The 10,873-nt window shown below is 29.8% G+C and overlaps 2 protein-coding genes across 3 annotated transcripts in view; one reads left to right on the top strand and one right to left on the bottom strand.

Moving 5' to 3' along the window:
- Positions 1-466: 466 nt before the first annotated feature.
- On the top strand, positions 467-3,908 carry Stck (LIM zinc finger domain containing stck). 2 transcript variants are annotated; one of them, XM_083056112.1, is made up of 8 exons: positions 467-728; positions 1,119-1,212; positions 1,353-1,466; positions 1,711-1,823; positions 1,925-2,117; positions 2,247-2,388; positions 2,504-2,762; positions 3,104-3,908. In XM_083056112.1, the coding sequence occupies exons 2-8, from the start codon at positions 1,205-1,207 to the stop codon at positions 3,304-3,306; spliced, it is 1,032 nt and encodes a 343-aa protein (XP_082912238.1). In that variant the 5' UTR covers positions 467-728; positions 1,119-1,204; the 3' UTR covers positions 3,307-3,908. The 2 variants fall into 2 exon arrangements, with proteins under 2 accessions (XP_082912238.1, XP_082912240.1); XM_083056114.1 differs by having other exon boundaries at positions 1,116-1,212.
- Positions 3,891-10,873, bottom strand: part of Hzg (CTD small phosphatase herzog) — a 10,137-nt gene continuing 3,154 nt past the window's right edge. Inside the window, exon 5 of the mRNA XM_083056115.1 lies at positions 3,891-10,873. This exon is cut by the window's right edge and continues 6 nt beyond it. Within this exon, the coding sequence (XP_082912241.1) occupies positions 10,682-10,873 (192 nt within the window). The 3' untranslated portion in view covers positions 3,891-10,681.

Raw genomic sequence — 10,873 nt, 5'->3', positions numbered from 1 at the left:
ACAAAAATAATTGTTATTTAAAAAAGTTAATTAACGCTAATTAAAATCTTTGTTTCAAAAATTCAGCTCGAAAAGATATGTTAAAAACCTGACATATTTTTATATTTTGATTTACAAACTGCATAGATATGTTATTTCCTTTTAATAAAATAATTATATAGTATTAAAAATTAATTAGAGAATAATCGTTTTTGTTGTTTAAAAAATGTTTATATCATTTATGTTCATCAAAGAATATATACTTCATAATTATTTCTATATCTAAAATACAAAAAATAAAAAAGAAACCAAAAATCTATTTCGATTGATCATCGGAATCAAACGAAACACAAGTGCATGCTTTGACACGTGATTGGCCGATTTCTGTACACCATGTTTACCTATATGGACTCGACTTTAAATCGAGAAGCGAGTGTGACAAAACTTTTATGTATGTACATACATCTCGAATGTTTCGCTGAAAAACTGCCTTGATGATTCCAAATTTGCGCTTTGACATCATCGCGTCATCATTACTCCCGTAAGGGTGTGGCGTAGGGCAAATTGCAAAATCTGTAACACATCCATAGAGTTCCACGTTCATTTTCATAAAAGGCCATGTTACGTTCACCGAGATCGGATTGGCTGTCTTGATTTAAAATCTGACAGGAATATGGATGTAGCAATTGTGTGACAATCACATGCATATAGTCCCTCGTTATTATCAGTTTTTAATAAATTAGTTAATAGTAAGTAAATATTTTTATTCCATTAAATATTTGATTTCTATTTAGATACACACTCTACGTTAATTATAGATTTAAAATATCGAGAAAGTGTAATTTCAATTATATATTTTCAATAAAGTTACATTTATCTGTGTTAATTAAAATAGATAGTAAACTGAATATGTATTAAAAATTAGTAGAGAGATATATGTATATATATACAAGCAAGTAGATTATATAAATAGAAATAATTATAGATTAATATATAATTAGTATGATGTTATAATGAAAAAATTTAATATTAATACAATAATGTATTAATTATCGTTAATTGAATTTTTATTATTAGTTTTAATGCATCTTTAACGGTTCCTTAATTATATTACAATGATATAAATTTTTGTGAAGCAGGGCTTATAAGTGCAAGTGAATAAACAAAAAGAGAGGTGGAATATTTTTTAATGTTCAAACGTGTAATCGTCCTCTTCTGTTAAAATATGCCAGGGTAAGTAGCATCTTTTCAAGAAATAGGAACTAAACAATTGTTCAACTCTAATTAATATTATGATATATTCAGTTTACTTTCATTTATTTAATATAGTTAATAGGCATTTTTGAAATTTATATGACGTACTATTTATGCAGGGTTACAGAAATGTCATTGGATCATATGTTTTGCTCTCGCTGCAGAGAAGGTTTTGTTGCACACGAAAAGATTGTTAACTCTAATGGTGAATTATGGCACCAACAATGTTTTGTGTAAGTATATATACATATATATATTTTTTATTTTTATTTTTTTTAGTTTTTGCAAATATTATAGTATGCATTTGGAGAAGTTTTTCTGTTTATAAAATTTTATTTTTCTATTTCTCAAGTATCTTATAAATCATCAGTTTCTTTGCTATTTTCCCCAATACACAGAAATAAAGATTATATCGTTCATTTTCTGGATTGAATCTTGTTCACGGGTCATTATTATTATTATTATTATTTTTGACAGATGCGCGCAATGCTTTCGGCCATTTCCGGATGGAATCTTTTACGAATTTGAAGGATACAAATATTGCGAACATGACTTTCATGTTCTGTTTGCCCCATGCTGTGGCAAGTGTGGTAAGTTAAGAATCTGCACTCATTCATTCCAACATAGGCCAAGATAGTTTTATAGATATTGTACTTAAATATATAATTACAAACCATCGGTTTTGTTATAGGTGAATTTGTTATTGGGCGTGTGATTAAGGCGATGAATTCAAACTGGCATCCACAATGCTTCCGTTGTGAGGAATGTAATGGTGAATTGGCAGACGCAGGCTTTATCAAGTGTCAAGGCAGAGCATTATGTCACACATGCAATGCCAGAGTAAAAGCTGGTGTGCTTGGAAAACATATATGCCATCAATGCCAGTATGTTCTATTGTTTACTTTTACGTAAAAGTTTATTTGATAAAGAGAAACACCTGAAAAATTTTCAAAAATTTATATAGTTAAAAAAAAGAAATTATTTTAATCAGCATTAATTGTCGCGATTTCCAGTGGAGTAATTGATGACAAGCCTTTACGGTTCCGTGGCGAGCTTTATCATCCATATCATTTTAATTGTACAACTTGTGGTGTGGAACTCAATTCTGCAGCCAGAGAAGTTCGTTCTCGACCTGGATATGCTGCCAATGAAATGGTAAGATTATATTAATGATATATATCAGATATCCTAATCATTTAAGTACATAAAAAATACATAAAGGGGGAGAGATTATTTAAATTTTTATATATAAAGAAAAAATACTTTGTAGAACGAGTTGTATTGCTTGCGGTGTCATGATAAAATGGGAATTCCGATTTGCGGTGCCTGTCGGCGTCCGATTGAAGAGCGCGTAGTAACTGCGCTTGGTAAACATTGGCACGTAGAACATTTCGTATGTGCAAAGTGCGAGAAACCCTTCCTAGGCCATCGTCATTACGAGAAGAAGGGTCTCGCGTACTGCGAAACTCATTATCATCAGTTATTTGGGAATCTTTGCTTTGTCTGCAATCAAGTTATTTCTGGAGATGGTATGTGTATACTAGTGATAATTAAGATATATTAAAGATTAAATAATCCAAATACAATAGAGGAATAACATTTCATTGAGAAAAATCAATTTTATAATATAAATGCAAGCTGTCTCACCTTTTTGGATTTTTACTTTTTTTCATTCTCTTTAGATTTTTTAAACATTTTATATCGTAATATATATTTCTCTTCCATTAATATACTTTGAAATTCTACAATTCTTAAAGTTTCTTCAATGAAGCTATATTAAACTGAGTGATGTCAAAATTATGCAAGTTTTCCTTTTACGTTATTTTTTATGAGCATTAATATTTCTCTAATCTAACATTTTTTTCGATAGTTTTTACAGCATTGAATAAGGCATGGTGCGTCCATCACTTTGCATGTGCATTCTGTGACCAGAAGATGAATCAGAAGACAAAGTTCTTCGAGTTCGATTTGAAGCCCGCGTGCAAGAAGTGCTATGACAAATTTCCGCAAGAGTTGAAGAAGCGGATGCGACGTATGTATGATCTGAATCCTAAAAGAATTCCATCAGTGTAAACGCAGATTCGACTTTTCTGCGTGAAATTTACGAGGATCGATCAAATATTCTACGTTTACAGTGCCTTATCTGCCTAACATGTTAACATAGAGAAAATATATTTAATCTTTTATTTGCATTCTAAGCTATATATATGGAATGTACCAAAGCTACTCCACCATTCTACAATTGCAATTGTATTTTGGTATAGTATTGCTGCAACTATTTTTAATACAACTTACAATTGAGAAACTATTAATATTCGAAATATTCTTAGTTTGGTATTTGTGTAAAAAAAAGCGTGCAATAATTTTGAAACATCTTGTGTAGACAAGGCACAATGCTAATATAAACTTATATTTGAAATGTACGACAAGTAACAGATATTTTTGATTAATTGTATAATATGTACTGTATGTATAGCTTACTCTATTTAGATATTTTTAAACTTATCTGGATTATTGTTGTATTTAACACTAAATGTTCGTACAAGTCTTGAGATCTTAAAAAAAAAAGTAATATAGTTTTATATACATGATAACAGAATTATACACTTATATTTTATCAACGAGACAGAAAAGAATGTACAATAAAAAAAAAACAATTAATGGAAGTAATGAAATTTTATTTACAAATCAAGGCATTACCATCAAACTTAACTTTATGTTCACACATACTCCTTGTTCTTTTCTATTATCATTAGTCTTAGGATCTTAAACCAGTTCAAAATCATGAAACACCTGAAAAAATATTACTCTCCGCAAGAATATGATCTTTTTTTCTCATCAATTTATCTTTAATTGCCTCTTTGTCAGATGTATACCTTTTTTGTAATTAATTTCACGATGGCTAACTACCGAAGAAGAATCCTGAAATACTTAGCATATACACACTTCCATTTAATCCTAGAATACTAATGATACGTAATAAAAAAATAGTATTTAAGTTTAGCATTGCTTTTTTTCTTCTTTCTCTTGCCCCCCTTCTTCCCCCATTAAAATATCATGATTTATTTTTAATAAAAGTTTATTTTTCTCATCTCTCTCTCTTGACATTTTTTTCTTCGGGAAAAATCTCAACATACGTAAATTTAACGTATGATTAATGTTAAATGTCTTAAAAGTATGATTAGTATTCTAAGGTTAACGCTGCGTTTAGCGCTAAATGTAGTCATAATTGATCTTGAACTTTAACGTGGTGTGATAATCGATTCGGCTATATATATACATAATTCGATGACGTCAAAAGCAAGGGAGAAATCTACAGAAATTCCCGTGATGATCTATGTTCTTATAAAAGCACATAGTCATGAAAAGGAAAAAAAATATTTAAAAAAATATTAAAAATTATGAAATAAAATGGAGAAAAAAATATATATATATAAAATCTTCTGTACATATATAATAGTAAGATTCTATTCCGGAACCATAATCGGATAGTCGCTATTTCGTGCTAAACGCTGTCGATGATGTAAATAGGACCATGCTACTTTATTATTGTTGCGATGAAGCGGGCCTTCAACGGGTGAAAATATAAATCGTGAAAAAGAAATATCTCTTTATAAGAAACATTTGGCGGAATAATATAGTAACATAATAATACAACTGTTTCTAATCTTTTACGATGCGCAAAAGCTGTGCGCGTACAGTAGTTGCTTTTATCGCATTAGTTTTTTTTTTATTCTTTTGTTTTTGTTAAGAAATTTTCTGGAATCGCGTATATAAAAAAGTGTCGAATCGGCGGCCGTTTCACTCGGCGAAAGCCTCCAACGCTATTCTTTTTTCTTTCTTTTCTTTTTACACATACACACACGCATACAGACATACAAATGTACACATACACGCGCATCCTCTGCTTCTGCCGTTTTTTGAACGTATATATATATATATATATATATATATATATTTTTACACATTTGTCGCTTCATTACGCACAGCAAGGCGGAAAAAGCCTCGATTATGATTTTAAGATTGAAAACATTATCGGCAGCAACACTTTCTCACTCGCGTTTGCTCCTTGCTTCAATAATTAGATACCGATACACTACGTGTTCGCGTATGAAATGTCAAATTTTTTTAATTAGTCTCAAACTCAACAAATTTTTAGTAATCTACAAGTAAGATTTTTTAAATTCCGGGATATTACAGTCTAATTTAATTTCCCAGAGTAATTTAAACTCACAAATTTCCAATGTTTGTAAAACTTGAAATTTTACTTTTAATTTCTTGCTTCTAATATAATTAATATGTATTTATTTGTGTGTAACATTCTTGTATTTTGTTGTAAAAAATAGCTTTTGATGTTTACATTAATTATATTAAAGAATATCCAAGAAGTGCATGGTAAAAAGCTGTTCTGCAAATTAACAATTTATTTATTTATTTAAGCACGAATTGTATTAAATATTTAAGATTTAATTATAAAAATAATTCCAATACATGTATTTAATTCATTAATATTATTAAAAACATTACATTACGTTTATTAATATAGTGTAGTTAATCATAAAATTTACAAACGTAGGAAAGGCTCTAGTGTATATTCTATTTCTTGCTAATAAATAAATAAAGTAAACGCTTAAGCTTTTTACATACACATCTTTTATATAGCTGTATGTGTATGCGTATATTTCTTTAATTTTATATTAAAATATTTTTTTTTATAAAAAATAATCTATCTCTAATTCCGTTAAACATTCCTTGAGATTATGTCAGTCTAAATAAAAACAGACTTTTCATACGCAATAACGTAATAATAATACATATAATATAGCTAAAAAATACATTTTTAGATCCTTGAATCCTTAGATTTTTCTTTGTGTGTTATTTTGATCTGTGTATCTGCATTCTTCATATACATAGCTTCAAGCTCTTGGATCTTTGGCTCTTTAAAACCCTAATCTATCCAATTTTCAAGTTCCTAAACTCTTTTCAATCTTATATTATTCAATTCTCACATCTCTGGATATTTTTGATTTCTTACAATTAACTTTCGAATTTTTTTCTTGATTCTTTGGTAGGGTCTCTTAATTCTTTTGATCGAATATTCCATTTAACATTAAAATTCTAAAAAGACTAAAACTCTTAAAATCTTTAATTGTTCTATCTATGACTCTTTTCTACATCATAGATTACTAACTATTAAATTTTTTTAATTATCACACATTGTGTCGAATAATTGCACATTTGTATACATTTATTGATTGTTACATCCTTAGTCTCGAATTTTTAGAATACTCGATTGCAACTCTAATATTCATTAGCATTTTTTTCGACTGTGTGAGCAGATCCATGGATATAATTATATAAATTCTTTTAACTCGTTTCGTTTTCGAATACTTACATCTATGGATTCTCGGATTCGTGCAGAGATTTGTACAATCGTACATACAGAGTCATTTCGATGGGCATTATACAAAGAGAATTTTACAATACATGCGTTCGCGCACAATAACGTTTACAAGAAACATCGTTACATTTAATAAGTACAGAAGGATGGAAGAATTGGAAGCCACATCAAAAATCTCTTCCTATTTTAAGTAGAAACGATAATCCGAACGATCAGACTTCCCTCGAAGAATTATCGATAAAATGTTACAAAGTAACACAGAATAATTCAAAAATCTCGCTACAATTAATGTGGAAATAATTCTCGAATAAAATAATTCGAAAAAAACAAAATTTTTTTTCTGTACAAGTAGCTTTGTTTTTTAGGAGCATTTTTTTGTCGAAAGCAATTTTTAATATGCAACTTATACCAACTTTTTAATTTTAATCTGTAAATTATCTTTTTTCAATCCTTCTTTTAAGTGCATATCGTATCCTTGAGTCTTATTTTTAGATATTGAAGATGCTACGCGTGATTACTATCGGTTATATTAATACCGTTTCTGAATATGTAACATTGTTTATATCCAGAATCTTGCATTTTCAGATTTTATAGTTCGTTAATTCTTTAATAAATCTATAAATTCTTGTAACACAAAGGCCTGAGTCAAAAATAAAAATTTTTAGATATTTACATTTTAAAAATGAAAAAGTTTAGCCTTTGCATATTCAAATTGTTTGTGTCGACAAAGAATCATCTCCTTATCAGTTGTACCATGATTTTCGATCTATCCTACATTCAGACGTGGAAGAAAAGATAAAACAGCAGACGCAGCCGAGTTTAATACGCACATACATATATACACATACACACACACATACATACACAAAAGCTGATATTGATAATTAATACTAACTCACTGAATATATCGATAATAATGTCGTTACTTCAGTGCAAGAATACAAAAAATGTACAATTTTTCATCTAAAATTAATTTCAAGAAAGATATTTCCTGTTCAAGTCGGCTTGAATGCGACTTTTCAGCAGCAAAAAAGGCATGCGGAGTAAAAAATTTCATTTTTTCTTACATTAGAGTAACGACATTAGCGCGGATATTTATAATAATATAATGATAATAATAAAAATAATATTAACAAAGGTAAAAGCAGAAGAATAATAACAATCTGAATTGATTACGATAGTACAATGCTTTGTACACTTGTTATGCTCAATTTCAAGCAGCTGTGATCGTTTACAAATTACGCGTTAGTAAATATATGCACATACGTAGGGATATTACCGCCGCTTATCTATCGCCTCTCAAAGGCTACATATAAATTATTCTAATTTGTTAATGACATCATCGTGCGATTTGTTTCGGAATGGAGCAAGAAAATGTTAATAGTTAATAATTAATGATCTTCACAAAACCTAATCATAAAATATATATTTTTTCTTTCATGCATATATAATACGCGCGTTTCATTTTTTAAGAAATAAGTACTAATTTAAAAGAAATTATATAGAATCCAAAAAGAAGACTATATTAAAATTAATCCTTGATCGCACAAAGATTAAGAATTCAATTTTACAGCATACACACACATTCTTTCCTGTCCCATTTCTTTCATCTTCCTGATATATTTTATGCACAATGGCGATCATGTATAATCATGTATCCAGGTTCTGACAATTATTAGCAATCAGCAGGAGTTTGTTCGTAATAAAAAAAAAATTATAAATAAAAAATTGTTAATATTCAAATCATATATGTGTGTGAAAAATGTATATGTTAAAAAAGACAAATTATACCCTTCAATTTCAACAAATAAAAAGATGTATAGATCTTAGTAAAAAATTATCTTTAATTCCTAATTATTTAATCCTAAATTATCAAACCAATTGCCATTTTCTTGCTCCAAAAACGAATTATATATGACGCAACTTCATAGCTTGGAGGGAAAGAATGATATGCATTGGCCCAGTTTAGTCTATCAATATTGGCAACAATGATGTGATCCATGATTACCCTTGATTAATTGATGGATTTATTCCACTTTTCCAGTTAAAACAATAAAACTCATTTAATTTATCATTTATGCGACCTCTGTGTAAAATTTCTCTGTAAATCAGTCAATATTTTTCAACAAAAATCAACAATCTTCAACTCCCATATCATTTTAAATTTGCTCAAACTTTTTGACAAACATCAGAAAAGAATTTTGCTGCTGGATAAAAACTGAAATTAATATATTTAGAGAAATATATATATTGTATATATGTCTCTAATTAAAATACTTTATTCAAATAAATATTTCAGAAAGAAGAGCAGAAAAAAAGAACACAATTATATTTATTTAATAACAAAATTGATAAATGAAATAAAAATGAAAATGTATATGTTTACATAGGTATTAGAGAAAATTTATAAGAAAAATGGTAATACGTACCCCTGCAAAATTTAAACTATTATTGTTTTAAATGCTACATACAGAGCGTCTTATAAAAGGTGTGTACCAGCAGCAGGAAATATACCTAACGCAATATCAAAATGCGATTATTAATAAAATGCTGAATTTGCACTCTTAATTTTTTCGAATGTCGCAGAACTAGGTCATAGATGCTTTAGAAATATATGTTAGTGGTGTACTTGATAGCAGCAATTAAAAAGTTTAATGGATCTTACAATTGATCTTGCTAGAATATTGTTTTCTGCGCAATATATATAGAAGACTTTAAAAATATCTTTTGTCACCTGATTGAAGCAATTTATAGCACTCTCTATAAATCAGAAGGAAAAGTTTGCACAACTGAATACGCGGAAAATCGTCGTTCCTATTTCTCGGCAGTGTGAAGCGAATAGTTCTAGTTAATCACATTTTATTTTATATATGTATATATAAATTTGAGCTTTTTCAAATCTTAGATTATTAATTGTTTTTGGAGAATAACAAATATCTTCCAAAAAAATATGAGATTTTTTAAAAACTGATTTACATATTTAGCTTTCAAGCTTTCAAAGGTTCTCAAATAGTGAAAGCTTTGGAACACTCATTTTTTTAAGAACAGATTTCTAGATTTCTCTATAATGCTTTAATCTTTAAAATATGAAAATCCTAGATTACATATTTAAAATTCTATTTTTCTCGGATGCTCTTAAACGCTTGTATCTACGATTCTTAAGACACTTAATCTTTATATTTCTATACTTTAAGATTCAAAACGTTTTGACATTAAATTCCAAAATATTTTGAAAGTTAAAAAAAAAAAACTTTAAATAATTAAAATTAAAATAAAATTTTTACATTAACATCTTACATTGACAAATATTGGTAAAATATATAAATTCCAAATTCTACCTGCTACTGTTACCCTCCTCTTTCAACGTTCTGTAAGCATTGGGTCAGAAGCATTCAAAAACGTAGTCGAAGCATTGATGTCTTCTTTATAATTGGATCTAATTGAATAGAAAGCTTGTAGTGTCTTGATCTGAATAGGAAAAACTAAACGGCAACAAGTATGGCCCATCAAATAACTCGGAGCGAGCTCTCTTCTTTCTTCTCTCTTGTATATTTTCATATATCCCTTCTCAGTATACAATCACTATTATTAATCCTAACCGTCGCTTTTTCCTTTTCGCAACTTTACTGCAAAGCAGTTTCTGCTCTCGACGGAGATTCCTATATCCTTCGCTAGATTCCTCTTCTCGAGCATACGCGTATTATCCATGTAGACAGGGCCGAGGATATAGTTCGTCGTCTTTGATGCCTGATGCAAAATGGAAGAACACTCGCGCTTCGAAGCTGACTCAGTCTTCGTTGCGTTTCTCGCCAGGAAGAAGGATATCAGCAGCTATGTGTCACTGTGTGTCGACTTGGATGACGCGCTTTTAAAGTATAGGACATTCAGCTCCGCTTAACGGAGCGGTTCTTCCAAAGGTCAACAAGGGGGGGCACTTCGAGGTTCTTCGCCACATAGCAAGTGGCTCACATGGAGCAGTCCCCTCAGGATCCTCCGGAAGGTGCATTGAGCGACAAGACTGGCTGTGTTGCCAGGATTTAGATGGGGCTAGGAAGCAGCCAGCGAGCCTAATCCCGGCGGACTCTGATTACTCTGCACCGCCTGCGCGGGCATCTGATTATAAGGATGATTACTGTTGCACAACACTGTGTAGATATTTTCCACATTGCTGAGTTTCTCGAAGAAGGGGATTAAATCCAGTAACTCGGAATCCGTCATGTCATCAAACCAAGATGCCAC

The sequence above is a fragment of the Prenolepis imparis genome, unplaced genomic scaffold (assembly GCF_030444845.1).
Source record: "Prenolepis imparis isolate NDT839.2.m4 unplaced genomic scaffold, iyPreImpa1.0 SCAF_17, whole genome shotgun sequence".
In the NCBI taxonomy this organism is placed as follows: domain Eukaryota; kingdom Metazoa; phylum Arthropoda; class Insecta; order Hymenoptera; family Formicidae; genus Prenolepis; species Prenolepis imparis.
The sequence above is the reverse complement of the archived record's forward strand: the minus strand, read 5'-3'. Positions and strand labels throughout refer to the sequence as shown.